This window comes from Tachypleus tridentatus, chromosome 1, assembly GCF_004210375.1.
Source record: "Tachypleus tridentatus isolate NWPU-2018 chromosome 1, ASM421037v1, whole genome shotgun sequence".
Taxonomy (NCBI): domain Eukaryota; kingdom Metazoa; phylum Arthropoda; class Merostomata; order Xiphosura; family Limulidae; genus Tachypleus; species Tachypleus tridentatus.
Genome location: NC_134825.1, coordinates 173119510 through 173142454, shown reverse-complemented (window position 1 = coordinate 173142454; position 22945 = coordinate 173119510). Strand labels below are relative to the sequence as shown.

General features: G+C 33.0%; 3 protein-coding genes across 8 annotated transcripts in view; 1 reads left to right on the top strand and 2 right to left on the bottom strand.

Moving 5' to 3' along the window:
• LOC143230371 (ran-binding protein 3-like) overlaps positions 1 to 8222 on the bottom strand; it is a 67516-nt gene extending 59294 nt beyond the window's left edge. For 2 of the 5 annotated variants that reach the window (XR_013016419.1, XM_076463847.1), the window contains exon 1: positions 7800 to 8222. Coding sequence is in view for 3 of the 5 variants with exons in the window: in XM_076463847.1 (XP_076319962.1) it covers positions 7800 to 7812 (13 nt within the window). In the remaining 2 variants the exon portion in view is untranslated. The remainder of the gene's footprint in view (positions 1 to 7799) is intronic. The other 3 variants (XM_076463861.1, XM_076463870.1, XM_076463878.1) reach the window with 3 other exon arrangements.
• Positions 1 to 22945, top strand: part of LOC143230408 (FGGY carbohydrate kinase domain-containing protein-like) — a 297176-nt gene that overhangs the window by 126442 nt on the left and 147789 nt on the right. The gene's annotated exons all lie outside the window — the stretch shown is intronic.
• LOC143230364 (uncharacterized) lies at positions 12306 to 21491 on the bottom strand. 2 transcript variants are annotated; one of them, XM_076463826.1, is made up of 5 exons: positions 21294 to 21482; positions 21003 to 21131; positions 17823 to 17926; positions 13995 to 14397; positions 12306 to 12553 (listed from the first exon to the last, which is right to left on the bottom strand). In XM_076463826.1, exons 3-5 carry the CDS (start codon positions 17906 to 17908, stop codon positions 12515 to 12517), a joined length of 528 nt encoding a protein of 175 aa, XP_076319941.1. In that variant the 5' UTR covers positions 17909 to 17926; positions 21003 to 21131; positions 21294 to 21482; the 3' UTR covers positions 12306 to 12514. The 2 variants fall into 2 exon arrangements, with proteins under 2 accessions (XP_076319941.1, XP_076319949.1); XM_076463834.1 differs by lacking the exon at positions 21003 to 21131 and having other exon boundaries at positions 21294 to 21491.

Here is a 22945-nt window from a genome sequence, read left to right as displayed (position 1 = left end):
TATTGGCAGGTTTCAGAAATGTTTCCTGTAAGGAAAGACATACAGGATGGTAGGAAGCAATCAGTGTTTTGATGTCATCCAGATTAGAATGTAAACCTTAACAGTTCCATTGTATCAAGGTGACCATTTTTATTTATGTGTAGGCAAATTGGGTGGAGAACTCTTCTGTTTATGACCACGTCTTTTTTTCTTTACTGTCTTTATTTAAGGAAGATCTATCAACCTCCATGGATCCTGCCCTGGATCAACTGGGCAGGTCTTTGCTGTTGGAAGAGGGTTCCAGCAACTGAGGACATGAATGAATGACCATTTTGCACCTTGGGGTATGAGAAGAATTTGTATCTGAGGAAATGCCTGTACCTGGAACCAAAGAAAGTGGATCTTGGAATTTGTTGGAATGTATGTAAGGGACAGAGATGGGTGTTGAAGTTGATTCATCAACTTTTTTAACCATGGAGATCAAAAGGCTTTTCATTTGTTTTGAGAATGATTCTTTTGGAGGTACAGAGATCTGTCTGCACTCCCACTGTAGTAGTGGAACAAGTGCAGCAGCATACGCCCAAAATGAAGTGGTGAACAGCAACTTTTGAGCCTCAGGATAATTAATGTTATGAATCATTTTCAAACTCTGTACCTCTTTTCCTTCCAACCATTTAGAGCAAGAATGAAAGTAGGATGGGTAAGAGCCATTGCAACTGATGCAATGAGGGTCCATTTCACACTCATAGGCATCATGATCCTCGTCACCAAAATGAGCACACGTCAGGGAACCACAACATGATGTCTTTGAGTAACCACACCTCTGACACTGGAAACAGAGAGGGTTTGGAACGTATGGCAGTACTCTGCAATTAAGATAGCCTGCCTTGATGGTGGCAGGTGGATGTGGTGACATAACTGTGAGAATGAGAACACTGGTCGGCACCATAATTCCATCTTTGCGAGTGGAGATATGCCTCACTACAGAAACTCCTTGGGTGGAGAAACCAGCGAGAATCTCCAACTCGGGGATGTTCTTCAAATCCCTCTTGAATTCAAAGTAGCATGAGGTGTAACCTCAATAAGTATATCCCCAATTGCCTTTGAATGCAAGAGGAGTTCACTTTGTTGAGATGTGGATGTTTCCATCAATACGTCACCAGATCGAAGCTTCTTTACTGATTTTGAAAAACCAGCAAATCCCTCTAATCCCTTCTGAATGAAAAAGGGAGACATTTGCCCTAAAGGTTTGTCTAAAAGAGAATGTTGGATAAGAAAATGAGGTACAACAGGTGTTACAGATGTTGAAGATTGCTGCTCAGAATCTTCAAGATGTGGTCGTTTACCTATAGACTGTTCTTTCACTATTTTATTTAAGTTTTCATTTGAAGTATCCATAATAAAAAAAAAAGAAGGTAATTTTGGTGTCCACTGAGCCCACCCACCATGGAGCACTACAATGTCAAACATGGATATTGCAGCAACGCCAGGGTTTCGTGTGCACTATACCAAACACCAACATCAGACACAATGTCCACAACACCTGTTGAGAACATCCTGGCTGTCCACAGGTATTCAAGGCCAAAGTGGTGTGTTAGGGCTGGACCCCTCAATCACTGGGATCCTCCTACACAGGTCGTCACACACAGCAAACACATGAGTGGATGTGATGTCTAGATCCCAGAGGAGGTAAATTGAAATAACAGAACCTTCCCTGGGAGGTCCCTCACCACATATAAGAATCCACACCAAGGTGAAGTACAAAATGCCAGCACAAGTTTAAATATTACATGTTGACAATATAAAAGACACCAGCCACCTTATTAATACTGTATTATTTTTACAAAGCCAAATAAAATATTTCTTAGATGAAACATTTTATACAGGCAATCCAAACTAAGTTACTATAACAAAATCTCCTACATCAAAATATGATTATAATAAACATGCATTGATAATCACTATTATTCCATGCATTATGCAAAGTGACAAAATTTCTGGTTGAGTTATAATAAATAAAAAAAAGAGGTAGTATAAGGTAAGCTTTCAACCACTTTGTAATAATCACTAAAACTAATAATATAAAGTTGTCAACCAAATAATACATTTACAAATCCATAACTGAAAACATTACAGAAAAACAAATTTAATCATAGATCAAACCAAAACACTTCATAGCCAGAATGATGGAAAATTATAAAGACGACAATGTGGAATGGACACAAATAATCCTGCTTCATGATCACAATGAGTTCTGAAAATACACCTATAACAAGACAGTGTATTCCACTAAAATCATCATGGTGCAGTATTACAAAGAAATAAAACTATAGTATTTAATGAGCTGGGTTAATAGCTATTAGATACCTTTATCTTATCAAAAGTAAAGTCAGGGTTATCACCAAATTAATTACACTTATAGTTCTGCTAAGTAATCTCTTGATGAAGTTAACTGGTAAAAACATCTATAAAACTTTAAACAGAATCTATACAACATACGTTAGCTAGTAATAAGCAAATGGGATTTTTAGGTTGTATAGAAAGAAGGTCATCAGATCACTACACAAAATGCTGGTTAGACCTTATTTGTTTGATTTTAGGTCACCCTATTTCAGACAGGATGTTGAGTCGTTGGAGAAGTTTCCAAAAAAGGCTACAAGGCTGATTTTAATTTGGTGTGTTGGGGAAGGGTCATATGAGGGCAAATAGTAATCCCTTGATATATTTACATGAAAAATAGACTTGAAGGGTTGAGGAAGGGGATGGTAACGATATTTTTAAGATTGTAAGACATCTTGAATCCATAATCCAAATGAAATTTGTAGGCAGTAAGACTAGTTAAGTTCAAAACAAGGAAAATGCATACATGATTCCAAATATAGCAGTGTTACTATTCTAATATGAGGGATAATTTGCCTTCAGGTGGGATAGGTGCTGAATCTGTTAATGTGACTGAAAGTATTTTCAAGATAGGGGTTTTATATACAGGTTTCTTCCTGTACTTTGAATTAGAGTAGTGGTACAAAACTAAAATAACCTAGATGGCCACTTACTATCCTTAACACGAAATACAAGAATGTGTGAAATTAGTAAGTACAGCTATAACAAGTAACCAAATCTTGTAATCACATGTAAAAACATACAAGATGTCACAAAGTGAGCAAAGCTGTAAAAAAATGTGTTTACTTGAAATCATCATAATTTGATGAACATTTTATTACAATCAATAAAAAAAAATTCACAATGGAATAAAAAAGGCACTCACTAAGAAATGTCGACCAAACAACTACTAGATTACCATACATGTATTAATCCCATATATAACTAAATCAGTAACTATTAAAAAGCAATTAAAACTGTAAACACCGTAAATCAATTTAAACTCAATCCATAAAAACTAATGAGTGCAAATACTCCTTATATCTCAATTTAAAGTATTAAGACTAATCAAAGATAGCAAAGGACAGAAAGTATCCAAACTAGTGAAAACTAAATTTAAAAAACATGCTTAATTATATGCAAAAATAAGAGAAACTGTTAACAGAAAACTTTCAAAGTAATACCTTATATGATTAAATAAAAAACTTATTAAATGTTGTTACAGTTAAATTACTTTTGAAACCTAATAATAATAATAAAACATAAATGTAGTGGTTTAAACAAAGAATTGCCAAAGAAAATTTAAATAGTCATTACACACCTTTCAACTTGGACAGCCTAAACAGGAAAATCATTAACCTTAAAAATAATGGGAATGAAAAACAACACAAGCTCTTACAAATAAATCAACAAAATAACAGAACATATTAACCTTGGTATTTATAAGAGTTCATCAGAATATTCAAATTAAACACACTACATCAATTAAATACAAAAATAATTAAATAAAGCCTCCACTCAGAAACAAAAATCTAGCACATTGTGACAATCGTTATCAGAATCTTGTACATTACAACAATCATTATTAAAGTTGGAATCAAATAAAATGTTAGAGCAAACATTTTATATTAAATGTCACACTATCTTTTCCTCACTTTTTTCTTTATAATTCACCATATTAAAACTAAAAACTAGAGAAAATTCACTTAGCTGTTTGATGATTTCATCCCACATTAAAAACTTAATCCTTATGCTAGGTATGTTATAATCACTTTCAGCTCCCACAATCCTTTAGAAACTTCCTACAAGTACAGCAGTTTGTTTTTTTTAAATCACTATCTATGTTTATAGTTTTCTTTAAAGAATTTGTTTTTGCATAACTATGTTTGTCTTAAAACCATAACTGCCAAGAGAGAGGCCTTTAGTTACATACACATACATTTTGTAGAAAATTATGTACAGGTTAAGTAAGGGTTGTAATGTTCTCTGACAAAATGTAAACTGCTGATAGCAGAGAGACCTAATGTAACAATTCATTATTTTCTCTGTACTTAATACTGAACTAGTTTTCAATATATGAACCCCAACTGATTTCTATTCCCTTTATAACAATATTGAAACTTTGGGTTTCAATACTTAGCCTTTAAATGGCAACTATTATCAACTGATGCTGCAATCTACATCCCCACCATTTAAGGGTTAATGGAATCTTCTACATATAAGAATATACTTTAACACATTAGTTATTTTCCAAAGAAACAAAAAAGTACTTTGAAGTCTGTATAAGGTATATAGCCTCATTAAAAATTATCCGAGACTGTGGCTGTGTATAAAGCAGTGCTCACCTTCTAGGTCGATACTGTTAACGTTTATAATTACCTTCAAACTTTGGTGATTATTTTATAAAAACAAAATCAAAAAAATTTAGCTTCATTTGTAAAATGTTATTTATCCACCACTATTACCAACAGTCTTTCACTCAATAAAATTGGTCACAGTAATGTGATATGTCATTCAACCTGTCTAAAGTACACCAGTTGTGTTTTAAAAATTACTTGCTGTTAATTCTGATGTCTGATTACTGGACTAATCACAGTTTAATACTTTTGTTTTGACAATAGTAATTACTATTATGGCCACCATGTTATAACATGGTTACTTATTCAACCAATCAAACAAGTTATAATAGAGCTAGTCAGTGTAACAAAGTAACAAGAGAAAAACAGTTATGATGGTCAGGAAGACATAACAGTCAAGGAAGTTATGGGTTTAATTATCATAAACAAAGAGAGTTTATCATACTACATATAGAACTTTAAATACTTCAAGATATTAAACATTTTACTCATAAACTGTTACCTCAAACTTAGTTCACACTAACTAAAATACATGAAACACTTTGAACATTTTTTATTATTCTACTTCTTAATCAAGTTAAGAGCTAGTTTTTCATGTACTGAAAAGGACAAAAATGTATAACCTATTAATAAAATGTACTTCAAATGATATTTATACAGTTTAATACAGTTAATGGAGTTAATAAAATTACATTATCTTCCATGAAAAATTGGTTATTTTGAAAGTGAAAGGAGCAAACCTGTTACAACCTTCTCAAAAAATACTAACTATTTGGATGTATGCTTTCTTTAGCACTTGATTTGCATCATGTTTCAAGCATGCAATACTTAGCTATTAATATTTTGTTGTTGTAAATTTAAAATGCCCAAGGTGATTGTTATAAATAAAATAGAAGTAACTACATTGCTGCAATTCATTAATTAAAATTTTTGTTATATAGAGAACCATTTTGGAATTGTTACATATTTATAAATTACTTAACTGGTCTATGTTGAAACACTATTCACAATAGCATATAACATAAACAAGATATGAGAGCATACGTAAATAAATCATATACGTAATTCAATAAAACTAAAAAAAGAACAGTTATGAAAGCATTTTACAGTTTTTCAACCCAATGAGCCCAATCCTAAGCTAAAGTAACCAAACCTAGGCCATCACATGCTAAGCTAACAAACTGACCAAATCCAAGTCAAATGATATAGAAAATTCATAAAGTATACAACAATCTCCACCAATCACAATGCTATGCACAATCTGAACAACAACAACAACAAAATTAATATTTCTATACTGTTACTCACTTAAAAAAAAAAAATTCATACATCTCATCCCACAAGAGAAACATGCAAGAAAATAAAGAATTTGAATCAAAAGCCTGATCCTAAGATCTCAATACCACCATTTCTGCCTCTCACTCTACCGAGCCCTGCCATAAAGTGTAAAACACAAATATCTGTGAACGTAAGAATAACCATGACATAACCATATATACATACACAAAGACATTGGATGTCTTTCATGTATATCTCTTTTCACACTTATTTTTCACATCACCTTTGTAGTGGCAGCTAAACTTAATCCACAGGGTTAGTAAATTTGGTTATGGACTTGTCTTACTTTATCATTGTTATTAATGTACGTTTGTAAAACATCAGTTGTCAAAACTCATCCAATGAAGATTAGTAAGTTAGACTAATAAGTTTATTTTAAACAGGTGATGCAGTAATGAACCTGAAAATTTCTTAAACATTTAGTTAAAAACAACTGGTTACATGCATGTACTTCTTTTAAAGTCTTCATTTTAATCATTATTTAACTTTTTTTATGCCTAAAATTACAAAATGACAATTTTTTTGGTGAATAATAGAAATTCTTGATTTTAATAATGTGGTTTTATGGTACAACAACATAGCAAATGGACAACAAGGAACCATTAGTCCTATAAAGTTGTCCAATGAAAACTTGTTGCATGAACCAATTACTCTGTCAAAAACTAAAGCTATCTTAACTGGAGATTAGCTTGTTTTTCCAAATCTTAAAGTTCTGTCTTCTGTATTTAACATTTGTTATCTTCAGAATGTAGCACAAAAAAAAAGAAAAGAAGAAAGAAGCCTGTATCATATAAATCCCTTGGATAATCGTGTTAACTTCCACAAGATCCCAATAAATAACTTAATGATAATAGATCTTAACTTATATTTATAACTAAGGCAAACCTTCCATTCCAAGAATCATTATACTACTGGAAGTAGTAGTGGCCCTTCTCCAAGTCTTCTTAAATAAGGATACCAAAAGTCACTACAGTATTCCAACTACAAATGAAGCCTAACTAATGATATGTATCAGGATAAACTTTTTTCTTTCTAAATTTATATAAACACACCTTAAAAATGGTCTTATCCATGCTACTACTACTACTACTATCATCGATAAAGGCAAAACGTGTATGGGATATAACACAAAAATAGCCTAAACAAAACTGTATTAGTAGTATTACTATTATACCAGTAGTTGCACTACTAACTGGGTAGTTTTACTTTATAATTATCATATAATAGTGCTTACAACTTACAATTATTAGTACAAATATTACTGATATTACTACAGCTTGCTTCTACTTCAGTAGTTGTAAATTATATAACACCAACGTAACAAATTAATAAAGCCTTTCTTTGATAGATTGTTAAGGCAGAGTATTAATGATAGTAATGCCTTGGTTTAAGCTTTGAAGTTAGAATCTTAATACTTAAATTAACGTAACCTCTCCAAGTTCAACATAAAATGTTTATCTCACAGTAAAAGCTTGGAGTAAACATGTCAATTAAGTAATATTACTAAAGTAATTAACATACATTACTCCAAAGTTAAACCTTCACTTCAGTGTTTTATTTCGATAGCTGAATAAGCAAAAGTAACGTTACTTGGTTAACTTATTTCGAGTCTTACTTCTACTATAAAAAAGAATTATATAATAGACCGCATATAAGTCCATAATCTGACTTCATTAACAATTTTAAACTTTTAAAAGAATTACAAATTAAAATCACAAAAACTGACAGAAAGAGACTTCTATTTACCTTCTTCCGACATCTTTATCTTTCAGGCACCACTCTTGTTCGCAGGTTCTGAACTCAACACTAAACTAATATGACCTACATAACAAACTAATATGTTATTATTTCTACATACGCATAAAAATGCGAAACCAATTTCTGTGGAATTTTATCTGGCTAATCACTTTCAAATATTATAGTATAATAATACGACTGTTATTATTCTACTTTCCATTCTATTTACTCTTATCAGTCACAGTATTTACAGTTGCGCCTCTATTGGCATAACTATACACTATTACCAATTATTTTTTAACAGTTTGTCGTTACATTTCTGTTAAATTTATTTTAAAGTCACTAGAAAAGTAGCTAGATCTATTTAAAGCTACTAATATATTATTACTATTATCTTATCCATATGTAAGAAACAAAGCACTGAATTTATTAAAGAAAATAGTTCCAAGCCTTCTACTTGCCTACCCCACTTACACTCCCTACGTATAATTGCTTCCTCCACCACTGGTTACCATCAATATATTCTAAAGATGGCTGGTATGAATATTAAAATTTTAATGAGAGTACAGGATAACATAATAAAGTGGAAACGTTGTTCTGAACTTTATTTTAATTGAAGTTTTCATACCCTTATCAAATGTCTTTAGAAAACATTTTTAGTTCAAGTGAGTTTCTCGTCATCATTGAACCATCAAATTTAAATTCCTATTGAGACTATCTTTTCTGAAAATGCATGAAATGTGGATTTCACCTAGAAATATCAAGTTTAATTAAAATCGAAAGTCATCAGCTGACCTTGATAATAAGAATTTTGTAAGTTCTTAGTCATCATTTCTCTCTTTAATATACGATTACTATAAATTAAACCATATAAACTTTAATATTTAAAAACTTAGAACAGCAAATTAAGTACCAGAAATCCTCCAAAATAGTACGAATATACTCTTTTGTGGAAACACTTGCTAAATATCAAAAACATTAACACGGTGAAACACAATATTCACGATTTCATAAATCTCACTGCGATAGAACGAGAAACAAACGTCACGAAATAAACAGGCCTATGTCAAATGTAGTCTATACCTTATTTATAAATTTTGCATATATATTTAGCATTGTAGTTTATATAGAGAAAACGTTTAATGCTACTTTAACCTAAAACTCGGCATAACTATTATACATGAATTTGATTGCAAAAAAAAAAAGTACAATTTAGTTTTCATATTGTTTTGTTCTTATCATTTGAATGAGTTAACTTGAAGATAAAAACATCACAGAACCTTCTTTTGTATACAAGATGATGCATCAGACGTAATTTTTTCAATCATAGTTGTAAATAAAAATAATTTTTTGTAACTGTAATTAAACTTACAAATTTAATTTTTAACAAAAAAACACAGTGAATCGTTGAAAGAGTTAGGTTTTACAATAGATTCGCTAGATTTGTCGCAAGTCGCTTTGGCTCATAATTTGGTCACTAGATTGTAAAAGTGTGCCATATCTAGAAACAGCAGGATTGACAACAGTGAAATTATAAAAAGAAATATGTAATTAACCGCATAGGCAACAGATATCAAAATCAAACAATAGCTTAAATAATTGCCAAGTTTATATATATTTTTCTTTCTGGTACAGCGGTAAGTCTACGGATTTACAACGATAAAATCAGGGGTTCATTTCTCCTCGGCGAACTCAGGAGATAGACCGATCTGGCTTTACTATAAGAAAAACACACACACTTTGAAAAAAAAAAAAAAATCACGTCTCAACCTGGCGTTCTTCGTCAGAGCTATACTAATAAGAAGACAGGTATAATTATCTTCCTAGTCCTAGTACTGATAGAGCAATAATCATTGGTTTATTTCTTTGTTTGAAATTTAACCACTGAATATAGGAATTTATTTAAAATTAGTTTTGCAACACTGAGTGTGGAATCATTCGAATGTTAACAAATATTTAATGTAAAGATTTTTACAGAAAAAAGTTAGTGATCAAAAAAATTTTAGAGGAATAATAATATCATTTTTTATCATTTATTAAAATTATACTTAGTGATTTTTTTGGTTTTACGTCAATACATATTCAACGAGCAAAAAAAGGTGTCATCGCTATAAATCAGTTGATGGTACGAGGTTAAATCTAGTATTAAGCATATTTACAATATGCGAAATTATCATTGTTGTCCGAGTGTAACAATAAACTTATATTGCCGAATTATTCAATTAAATTAGCTTTTATTTTATCTAGGATTCTAAAAAGATCTACATTTCATGTCTGTTACTACTAACTATTTAAAGTTTAAGACTTAAGTAATATATCGAATGGCCTTTTATATTGCTTAGAACTGTACAGATGAAATCTGTATATCGATATATTGTAATTGTAATTTAGTAAGACTACTCAACGTATTTTTGCTTCTATTTGAAAGTTTACACTGCTTTGTCATTTTCCTTGTTATGGTTAGTTCAATACTCATTAATACTATCATCAAACCTAATTATTGGTACTTTATTTTCTGTTATAAGTTCTTTTTTAAACCAGTCTCGTATAAAGAGAATACAATTAGTTGGCGAATCTTCATCCTTTACAGAAATATTGTCATAAGCACACTAAGATTAATAATGATTGATTGAGCAAGAGAATTGGTGCCCGAAAAGAGAAAGGACAAGAGGGGGAATTAGCGCCCCTTACATTTAACAAATTGGAAGTATTATGACATAAACTTAACATCGCAGATAAACTAAATATTTATGCAATTTTTAAACTGTTTCTTTGTATAGAATTGAGCACAAAGCTACACAATGGGCTATCTATGCTCAGCCCATCACGGGTTTCGAAACCAGGTTTCTAGCGATGTTAGTCCGCAGACATGCCGCTGGGGGCAAATTTGGATCGTTGTATTTCCAGTATATTTGATTAAATTATTAAATGTGTATCTTACTCATGAGGTTAAATGAGGAAAGGGGAGATTTTCTGAAGCTCAACCTTTGATGTATGAGGCAGACTTTCACATTCTATATAAAGATTTTCGTGATCGCAAAGTATCTAGTGAAACCAATTTTAAAACGATAAATCTTTGAATTTCTGTTAAATTGTTACAAGTACCAGAGTTACGCTATAAATAATTTTTGAGCATGCGTAATAACAACCTGGCAAGTATAATTGCACAAAGTTCCTGTATCTCACCAGAGTAAAAATAGAGTTCATTGGAACTCCTCGTGTGGTTGTGTACCATTAAAAATTGAGTGTTTAATATGATTATAATAGTGACAATACAATTTAGAATGTAGCAATAAACTTACAATATTTTTTACGTGTTTTTTTTGTCTGCAATACTTTTCCATTAGTTTTATTTTTTTTTGTAAATTTCAGAAATGATTTTCTTTATTCATGTGGACAATAACTTGGGCTAAATTATATAAAAGTTCGTAACTTGGAACTAATAACCAGGTGAGGAGGACAACTAATCTGCATCACCTAAGGTAAGAAGTTTCTCTTGTCAGAATAATTCATATTATATAACCACAGATGAAAGTGTGAATTCCATTTGGTTGCACCACATCTGTAACGCATGACCCGAGGTCGCAATTTGACCAATTCAATACTTGAAAAAGTATTTCTACTTACCTAACTCCTATGGTCTTACACTTACTTTTGAATATCTTAAACAGTTAGGAAATCCAAATAAACGTTAAATCAGATAGCCAATTTGTGCAGCTTCAGGCTTAATGATAAATAAATAAGCTAAAATATTAGTTAGAGATTTTTAAAATTTCAACACACTATACAAAACAATTAAAAGAAAAGATGTTTACTTTTGAATTTCACGCAAAGCTACTCCAGAGCTATCTGTTCCTCATTTAACAATGTAAGATGAGAGGGAAGGCAGCTAGTCATCACCATTCACCACCAACTTTTACCAACGAATAGTGGGATTGACCGTTAAATTAAAACGCCCCCATGACTGAAAGGGCAAGCATGTTTGGTGCGACGGGGATTCGAACCCGCGACCCTCAGATTACGAGTCGAACGCCTGAACCCACCTGGCCATGCCGAGCCTCTCCCTAAATAATAAAACTATTTTTCAGCTGAGTGGTTTTAAATAACTTACATTACTCAACACTAGGAACCGTTGCACTCTACACATAATTTTTTTTTTACAACGTATTTTAATATGTTATAAAAGGTTGGGACTTCGTAAACTTAGAAATATTTTATATTTTACATTTGTTTAGTACAAATTAAGATGATAGTTTCTATAATAGATTTACCAGTTACTTAAAAAGGATTACTTGTCTTAAAATAAAGCTACATTGGGTGATTTGCTATATTCATCGTAAGGAATTGAATCCTGAATTTTCGCGTTATACGTCCTCAAATTTAACGCTGCCCCACCACGGGGACTGAGAATTGTTGCAAAGTGATGATAAAAATTCAGGGGTAAACATTGTCGTAATTAAAACAGTTTTGCGTTAATTCTTCGATTAAATGATATCAAATAACGAAACACATCACTTTGGTATCTACGAACAGTTTTTTACTAGTGTCCTATCAATCACAGTTGATTTATATTCCTTACTGAAATAGAAGATGTTCCCTTATTTTTATAAGCATATAAACTAAAAGTTTGTATTTTTAGCGCAAATGTCGCATATATAGATGGTTTCTTCTCATAATTATTTACAAATTATTTGTGTATCACATAAACAGGAATATTGTTGTCTTCATCCTCCGTCATCATATGGTGGAGGCGGCTCAGTTCCCTGAAGAAAAACAAATAATAGCTTCTAAATAAAACTGATAACACATACATGTGGTATATTATAAACATTAAAAATTAAAATTAAAATATAAAAACTATAATTTTTTTTTTGTTGTAGTTAAGCATAGAGCAACACAATGAGCTATTTGTGCTATGCCTACAAACAGTTTGGAAAGCCGGTTTCTACCATTACAAGTCCATACCTATCTGTTGTGCCAGTAGGGGGCACTATAAATAAAAACTTAAACTATTTATTGAACTTCATTTTTATTTGAAATTTTAAAATATAAGATTAAAGTGAAAATTCCAAAAGCGAAACAACAACAAAAAATCTTTGAACCATGATCTCCATAAAAAAAAAAATCCACATAGTAAAAGGTGTTGGGGGTGCTTCCTCCCTTATGAACCGGCCCGGCATGACCAGGTGGTTAGTGCGTTCAACTCTTAATCTGAAAGCTGCGGGTTAAAATCCCCGTCACACCAAACATTTCGGACTTTCAGCCATGTGGGCGTTATAATGTTACGGTCAATCCCATTATTCAATGGTCAACGAGTAGCCCAACAGTTGGCGGCGGGTGGTGATGACTAGGTGCCTTCCCTGTAGCCTTACACTGCTAAATTAGGGACGACTAGCACAGATAGACCTCACGTAGCTTTCTGCGAAATTCAAAAACAAACAAACCCTTATGAACCACAAGTAAATATTAATTCTATAAGCTGCTATATTTACTTACACATAAATTAAAGATTAATTCGAATTGCGAGGCTTAAGAAACGTTCTGGTGGCATTAGAAAAATAAAATATAAACTCGGAGAATGCTTTGTCAAGTTTATAATCAGTCAGTTGCTCGTAGTTAAACGCAACGCTACACAAAGCTATCTGTTCTGGACCAACCAAGGGTATCGAAGTCTGCAAACTTACTGCTTAACTCCTATAGGGGGTAGGGATTTTTAAATAACCAATACAAAGAAAAAAATTTAGAAACACCTTATTCTTCACAAATTACTATACAATCCTTACCAAACTATACGTTGTAGTTTCACAATAACCTACACAGATCTCGTTGTAAACTATATTTATAAAGTCTTTATTTGCTTGTTGGCTAGAGGGAGCTGCGGGACGTAATGCCAACATTATAATAAAAAAGTTTAAGATATGCTGTAATGTTGATATAAATATTTAATTTTTAAAATAAAATAAAAGTAGATATTAATTTCTCCTTACTTAATTGAAATTTGTGTGATAACCAAACTACATAAATTCCCTCTTATTAACAGTTTTAGAAAACTTTATCAAATGATTAATTTGCGTGTTTAAAGTAAAATTTTAATGTTTTCTTATTCCGTCTTGTACAGAATAACAACAAGTTAAAAAAATCAACATGAAAACTTCGCGTAATGTCATATGAAATTTCATACTTCGAATTGTACATCAAACTTACGTCCAATACTATAACATCTTCAAGAGGGCACGGTTGATAAGACATTCTAGCACTTCGTCTGTTCGATTGAAGCTGACCTTCCGTCACGTGCTCAACAAACATTGGTCCAGAAAGACTGTTTCTTTGATGACACCTTAACGAGTCCAGTCTTTCCGGAACATTCTCTTCACGAGTTGAAGAACGGGCTAAAGCAATAACTGTGTTTGTAGTGTTCTGCTGTACCTCATCATCAGGAACAGAATTCCCGATGGATGGTGGTAGCAGGATGATGGAACAGGAAGATGTTAGTCTTGCTTGTTCTTCATCAACTTCGCACTGATTGGCTAATTCCGGACAGAGGGCTACAGAACGATTGTAATTGTAGTTCTGTACAATGAAACGATCTTTACGAAATATCCGGCACCTACAAAATTAGAAATTAAAACACTAACTTGTTGAAGTCTCGAGTCAAAATAATATATATAGCATCAAAGGGCCATAAAGATAACATACCGACACTCGTATTTAACGTTGCACGTTTCAGCCATCTAGTGGTAAGATTTAACTCAAACCGATAGCGTACGTTTGATATACGTGATATAAAGGTATTGCTTTAAAAAAAGAAAAACTTCTAGGAAAACAACAATATCATTCACTCTACATATGGTAATTATTAATACAAACGTAAGGTGGCGTGTTAATCGTATTATTTGCAACAATCAGTCGTTTAAAAATTCAATAGTTTGCCATCTACTATATTTCGTTATTATAAAATTTGTTGTGATTGTTTTCATCGGTTAGAGCTACAAATAAAAATATTTAGTATAAGAGGTTTAACGATGTAGATCATATAAACAATTAAATAAAATTATAAAAATATATTTTTAATTGTTTCACAAATTAACAGCATGCTTTGATGAAGTTTCAACGTCATAAACGAATTAAAACAAATTATATTCTCAAATATTCTCCATTTCAAACCACATACACTTAACAGCCAAGTTCTATGCTTACACAGAACTACGTCATCTTATTCTGACAGTAAAATACGGAACAAACCATATATTCACATGAAAACTGTGGCTTAACTGAATACCACTCTATATTAAGCTTTTGAAACATATTTGGGTTGGAAACTGCATTCACTTTCATCTTTAATAGTGAGAAGATGGTCGTCAAAATAATAAGTAAAACCCAAAATATCGTTAAGCTAAAGTAGAAATTTAATTTGTCACGTTTTAAACACGTGGCAACCAAGATCCGAATCAAACTGTTTGTTATATTGAATAATAATTCTCATATTCCCCCCCCCCAAAAGCTGGTTCGAGAGTATTATAGACACAGTTGGTTTTTAAAAGAAAGTATAAATAACAGACTATTAAATATCTCAGGGTCTGACATTATCTGATAGTTAGGGCACTCGACTCATATTTTGAGAATCGCGGGTTCGAATCCTGTCCCTGAACATGCTCACCCCTTTTAACCGTTCCATTATTCGTTGGTAAAGAATAGCCTAATAGTTGGCGATGGGTGGTGATGGCTCTAGTCTATCTTTGCTAAATTACGAAGGGTGGGCTCAGGTAACCCTCGGACAGCTTTTTACGAAGTATAAAAGCAAACAAATAGATTTAGAATAATAGGTGTTAACAGACAACTGACGGACAAATACGTTATTCACTCATTAAAGCTGTTACCTTTTATCTTGTCCATAAAACATCTCATTCATTCATTAGAATTACTGGCTTTTCTCTTGTCTCTATTTGTGAATCTACAGTCCTTTGTATAATTCGGAATGTCTTTGTAGAAATTACTGTAACGTTATTTATAATAAACGTAGGTTTACTTGTTTGTTTTTGTTATTTTATGGAGGCGGGGGTTCTAGAAAACACACTATGTTCGATGAAGGTATTATCCATAACCTATGTGGGATTCATTCAACTTTTTCCTTTGTTATTCAGAAAAACCACAACCTATTATTAATATACCTCCCCCCCCTTAAAACTTAGATAAACGGTTGCATCTCTGATTATGCATTTATAGTGACAAACATATTAAAACTTGTCATTACGTTCGAAACTGCGCGTTCAGTGGTCTGATTTTTTTCCTCTCTAACTTTAATATCAGTTACTGTTAAATTAAAATAAACATTCTTGTATTACGGTTAGTGATTAAAATATACTTTTACATGTTCTTAATTTTGAATATGACAAAGGGAAGGCGGTTAGGCAACACTCACTACCAATAGTTGGACTTGTCTAATCGAATAACGGTCATCACTTATACAGCATACGAATGGTCCCAAAGTGCGGAGCGTGTTTTTGCAAGAACAGGTAGAAATCTCCGGTGACGTTGACCATTAAGCCACGCCCAGCTCTTAAAACTAAAGGAAATAAAATAATTCTACGCATGTGAGCGACTACGTAACGTGCCACTGATGTTCGGCAACCAGTATGTGGACAAACATTATGATGTTTTAAACAAATATATTAAGAACCCATGAATGAAAGCAATGTATCTTATAATACAGGATGTTAAAAAATCTCGGACCACAGATGATTGTCAGCTTTTCTAAATTTTATCCACGTGAATGACACCTTACCAGAACATCTGACTGCCACACGTGGTTCTCAGGAATGGGCCCCAAGAATCGGACTTGATTTCTGTGAACTTATTTTTCTGGAGACTGCTCAAGGCGCGTGCGTACAAAGAGGAGGTAGAGAGAGCCGAACATTTGAAGCAACGAATTTGAGACGAGTGTTGGACCACTGACAATGATAGAAATAGGCTTAGCACTATTCAAAATGTGGAAATACCGTTTCCACATTTGTTTCAAATTACAAGAACAACATATGGAACAAATTCTGTAAAATTCGTTAAACGCCTATGATTTCAGACCTTGCGGGTACCCTGTATGTTCGCAGTTCCAGGTCTGTCACGTCCAGTGCCGACGAGGCCTTTCTTATAGCATTATATGATTTGTCCGGCGTGGCCAGGTGGTTAAGGTACTCGACTCGTAATCCGAGAGTCGCTGGTTCGAATCCTAGCCACACCAAATATGTTCGCCCTTTCAGCCGTGGGAGGCGTTATAATGTGATGGTCAATCTCACTATTCGTTAGTACACGAGTATCCCAAGAGTTGGCGATGGGTAGTGATGACTAGCTGTCTTCCCTCTAGTCTTACACTACTAAATTAGGGACAGCTATCGCAGATAGCCCTCGTGTAGCTTTGCGCGAAATTTAAAACAAACAAACATCACTGTGTATATTATGCTGCTAGTAGTGAACGAATATAGACCTATTGGTATAGTTAGTCAATCGTAATTAACTCAAATCCTTGTTTGTGTATGACGATGTCTCACAATGCTGACTTTTCAGTCCACTACTAGTCATTAAAAAACAAAAAAACTTAGTTTTATTTACTCACACATGCCCCCGCTGGTACAGCGATAAGTTTATGGATGTACAACGTTAAAATCAGGAGTTCGATTCTCCTTGGTGATTCAACAAATATCCCGATGTAGCTTTGCTATAAGAAAACAAACACGCATACACATTCAGACACAAAAGAGGTTCAACTTATTGGCGCGCTTATCAGTCCACCGTCAGTCGTCATTAAATGGTTCTCGCAGCGAAGTCTGCTGACACGAGTTGCTAAGGGAACAGCAGTTGCAGCGACACCTGTTTTATAGAATGTTTTATTAGGGGAAAGTATTATTTGAAATTATAGTTCATAAAACGTACGAGTTAAAAATACAACAATAATTTATACATGGTAATTATCAAAAATAAAAACCAAAATTATCCTGGTTTAAGAAATGTAAGCGTGATTAGTATGTTTCTGATACTTACAACCAACATAAAGCGGCAGCAATAGCTGTTATGAAGACAAAGCTGACGACAACAACTATTAATATCAGTGTTTGTAGCTCAATCATGAACGAGATGATTTGTACCTGCGAGATCAAACAAAAGCAACAGTTAGATCTGAAATTTTCTTGGCAAGTAAATTTATGTCAAATTAAAAATATAAATATTCAACAAAACATAGGTGGAGTTAAACTTAACTTAAACAAAATAAAAGTAAATTCCTTTTGGTGGTCTTCACTTTGTTAGTTTAAGACTTCTTCACTATTAAAAAAAACACATTTACTATTCACTGATTATTAGAGAAAGACGTTTGTTATACACCTTAATTAACATTACGGTGGTTTCCAACATTATCCTGTTGACCGTGCAAAGTATTTCAGCTGCAACAATACAACTCTAATGCTTCTTTATTTTGTAACCTTTTTTCGTGACGCCAATTTGGATCGAAAGTGAAACAATTTGTAAGTAGGTCAAATGCATGTATGGTGCTGACATCTAGCGTTGAAGTTAAGTATTATTGAGAACGAATTAACTCGTCCGTAGCACTGTGTTACCGATCGGCTTGGACGAGTTGTCTCGTCTAACGCACTGAATAGGTTAAGAGATAATACATTATACAATGACCGGACTTTGAAATTGTGTAATGCATTTGTTTTACCCAAGTTTCAAATTTTTGGAAATTATTGATATTCCAGCTTTCAGGCGTATTTTACATCAAATATGTTTGAACAGTACACATGGAAAATATAGTCCAGATCGACATGCTGTTATTGAAGACCACATTTTTTGGTTGTTTTGATTTTTAATGATCATGTTCTATCTGCTACCCTCGCTTTTTAAAAAAAGTCCTTGGGTAGCATTTCTATAAGATCTGAATCCTTCAGTAAACAGCCGTGTCAATGCCTCCCCCTCTACTGTGCAGCTTTCCATAATGTCTTAGGTTAATGTCTTAGGCCTACAAGTTCCATGTACACTGGAACCGAATCACAGAAATTAACAGATCTGCTGTTGAAGATAATGGCTATTATATCATTTTCTTCAGTATATTTTGTTTCTGAGGTGTTTCTAGAGGCTTATAGGCTTTTATCAGCTCCAGGTTCTTATTTACTATGTAACTAATGACACCAGGAAGTATGTACAACTTCACTATTTTTTTTTTTAGTGAGGTTCGGTCAGATGGTTCTCATTTACTGCATAGACGAAGTAAAACTGAAATGGCTGTTAAGCTCGAACTTGGTTTGATTTCTTTTGAATTTCGCACAAAACTGCACGAGAGTTATCTGCTCTAACCATCGCTAATTTATCAGTGTAAGATTAAAGGGAAGGCAGCTAGTCATCACTGCCCACCGCCAACTCTTGGGCTACTCTTTGACCAACAAATAATGGGATTAATCAAAATATTTTCAATGGTGGGGGCGTTAAAGTGAGAGCATATATGGTGTGATGGGAATTCGACCTCTGACCCTGAAATTGAAAGTCAAGTGCTCCAGCCACCTGGCCATGCCGGGCCAAGCTCGAACTATTCGTGCGATCGCAGAACCATTTAAACTCGATCTTTGAGTTTGTTTGTTGTTGAATTTCGCACAAAGCAACTCGAGGGCTATCTACACTAGACGTCCCTAATTTAGTAGTGTAAGACTAGAGAGAAGGCAGCTAATCATCACCACCCACTGTCAACTCTTGGGCTACTCTTTTACCAAGGAATAGTGGGATTGACCATCACATTATAATGCCCCCACAGCTGAAAGAGCGAGTATGTTTGGTGTGAAGGGGATTCGAACCCGCGACCTTCAGATTACGAATCGAATGCCATAACCCACCTGGCCATCCCGGGCCAAAAACCTGTTACATTCACATCGGGCTATCTGCCGAGTACACCGAGGGGAATCGAGCCCCTGATTTTAGCATTGTAAATCTGTAGACTTACCGTTGTACCAGCGGGAGACTACAGTGCAAGTCAATAGACTAAAATACTGTGTATCATATGTGTTTAAAACAAACAACTTTACAATTTCAACAAAAACTGTTAAAAATACGATGTTGATTTTACACCATAATATGTGCATTTTTTTTTTTTGTGAAATGTATGGGGGGGTATGTTCATTCTTGCCTCTTCCCAGTGGGGTATTCAGGTAAAGGTTAGAGGGAACTCAGCCCCACAGTTCATGGTCTTAATGGGAGACCACTGATAATTTTATTCTACTTAAAATTATTTGCACTTAGGCCCACATAACCTTAAAACCGCCACTGCCCCTTCCTTTGAACACCCATGGTAGTATTTGCGACTACTGATACACAGTTACATTTCTAGATGGAGATAATGGTGGGGTACGTGAAACAATAAAAATGTGCAATTAATAAAATACTCATTCTGCAAATAGTCCGAAACGCTTAAGTGCTTCCCAGTTTCGCGATGCGCTTCGTAAAAGAAGCATTCAGAAACCTAATAACCTATACAAACAATAGCAGCTTACTACCAGTTGGCGCTAAATAAAAGTAGTTTCCAGTTGAAGCACACCTAATGACGCAGTTGACACGAATAAACATCTGCCTATAGTAGGTTAAAAAAACATTCTGTATGATTTTCTGTCCTCAGAATCTGGCCATACAAGATGTCGCTCAAAACGTTGTACAAAAAACGTTCATTCTAGTTATTTACAGCTTTCTGCATATTACTGTTATACTAATGCTAATATTATACTTAAAACCACGTGACACAACAACGCATGTTATTGTTAAGAGTTGTTTCGAATCTTTTGAAAAACCTTTTTTGATTAGCTAAAAAAAATGCAGATGCTTCGTAATTACGCAAATATATTATTTCCTATTTAACAACATTTTTAACTCTGTTTTACTTTATGCATAAGAAAACATTTATCATGGTTCATATCGCAGTATTTCACTGGAAAACTGTATTTAAACATGTAGAGTATATTCACGTACCTGAATATAGTTTGTTTAGTTTTTTTGTAAAAGATATTGAGTACAATGACAAGATATCTGACTTAAACTATAACAACAGAAGAGAGTAAAACATCTCTCAAAATAATTTTCAATCATATGTATTATCTCTTTAAATTCCTAATACTAAAATATTTCATTTCAAACTTTATATGCTAGAAAAGGCCTTTCAATGCAATTTAAATTTGGTTTGGGCCTTACCAACGCATTGCCTGAAGTTGTTGAAAACGAGAAACAAACCACTCGTCTCTACGATAGCAACAGCACTTACACAAACACAGCAAACCGGTTTTACAATTCAAATTCTATCCAGGTGTGCCACGCGTCGACCTTGATACAGTGACCAAAAGTGAAAAAAAGAAAAATTACTAATTAACATATTCAAAATACTTCTCATAAGTTAGCTCTTTCATTTGTAAAGCCCTATTTCATATATACACATACATAAAACTAAAGTTAAAGGTACGTAAAACACAATGAATTAGATCTTACGGTTTCATACGCTCACATCCCTCAATTCCTCTGTTGTGTGCAAATAAAGCGGCCTCTACCTAGAAGAAATAACTTTAATGAAGCGCGAAAAAAGCAGAAAAGCCTCTTGTCACATTTTCCAGCATAAATATCCACTTCCACTCAGACCCTCTGTTGTTAAGTAAAAAATAATACCAGAGTATTTATCATTTTTTGGGATAATAAACAACAATAAGCTGACTTTAACAGATGAAGAATAAATTAAGTTTATCAAGAATAACAAAATGCTAAAGGAATGGTGTAATTGGCTTTTTTTTTTACAAGCACCTAAAACCTGAAACAAAATATGCGTTGAGCGCATGCGCTTAACTACAACTTATTAAGATGCATGACTCCTAGTATTTTGTAAATTAAATAATAATTTGTTTTCTTACGTTAATTTACATTCGATTTCAATGCTGCTATTATATTTAGAGAAAAAAAAACACACACAGTAGGAAAAGCTGCAAGACGTTGAAAGATAATTAAATAATGAACAAAAATAATCGATTCTGTCTAAGCCTTTTTTTGTTCTGTTTAACACAGTTTAAACTGCTTGAAGAAGGGATTTTGCAAGAAATGTTGTGAGAAAATATAATAAAGTTTTTGTCACAGACGTGTGTTTTGCCTATTTTTAACACTTTTTTCATTAGATAATATTTGATTGTTACAACCTTGTTTTTACCAATTATTAATGCAGGTTAGTAATTTATTAGGTGTTTTCATTTTGTTTTTGTCATCAATACTAAACGACATTTTGTGTAATTATATCGTAAACGACCACAGTACTCCAAAAACAATTTATTCAATCGACTATCTTTTTAATATTTTGGCTTCATCATGGGTCTCTGAGAACATATCTTCTTGATGAGTTTTATCTTGTGATGGTCCTGATGGAGCCATAATGATCAAATGTTGATTCAATGAAGTAAACTATTTTTGGTGTACTATGTTTGTTTTTATATATTATTATAGACAATTTAATATAACAACGTATAAATTACTCTAATTAGAAGTACAAGTTCTAAAGAAGGAAAAATTGAAATATACTAGATTGAGTTGGTATTGTCGTTTTTGTTTCACGCGATTAAACTTTTAGAACACACCTTTGTAATTCTTAAATAATTTTCCAATTTTTAAACTGATAAGTGAACTTTTAAATAAAAACATATTTAAGTACTGTATATAGATAAAAATGCTGTACTTCTACTATGGATAAAACAATGCTTTAATTATGTACTCTACGGGCCTAAACTTTATTTAGCTTTACGTAAAAAAGTTTTCTAAACAAATTTACAAAAACAGTCGCAACAGTTAACAATTTTATTATAAACTTTCAAATTCAAGAAATTAACTTCGTGTATTGGATAAGTTAATTTTAAGTATTAAACTGATTTAATATAACCTAATTTTATTATATTAAAATTTTAAGTAAAATTATTAACACACTGAGTTCCACGATAAATAAAAAATTGTTTGTATTTCGCGTAAAGCTACAGGAAGGCTATTTGCGCTAGCTGTCCCTAATTTAGCAGTGTAAAACTAGAGGGAAAGCAGGTAGTCATTACCACCCACCGCCAACTCTTGCGATACTCTTTTACCAACGAAGAATGAGATTGATTGAACATTATAGC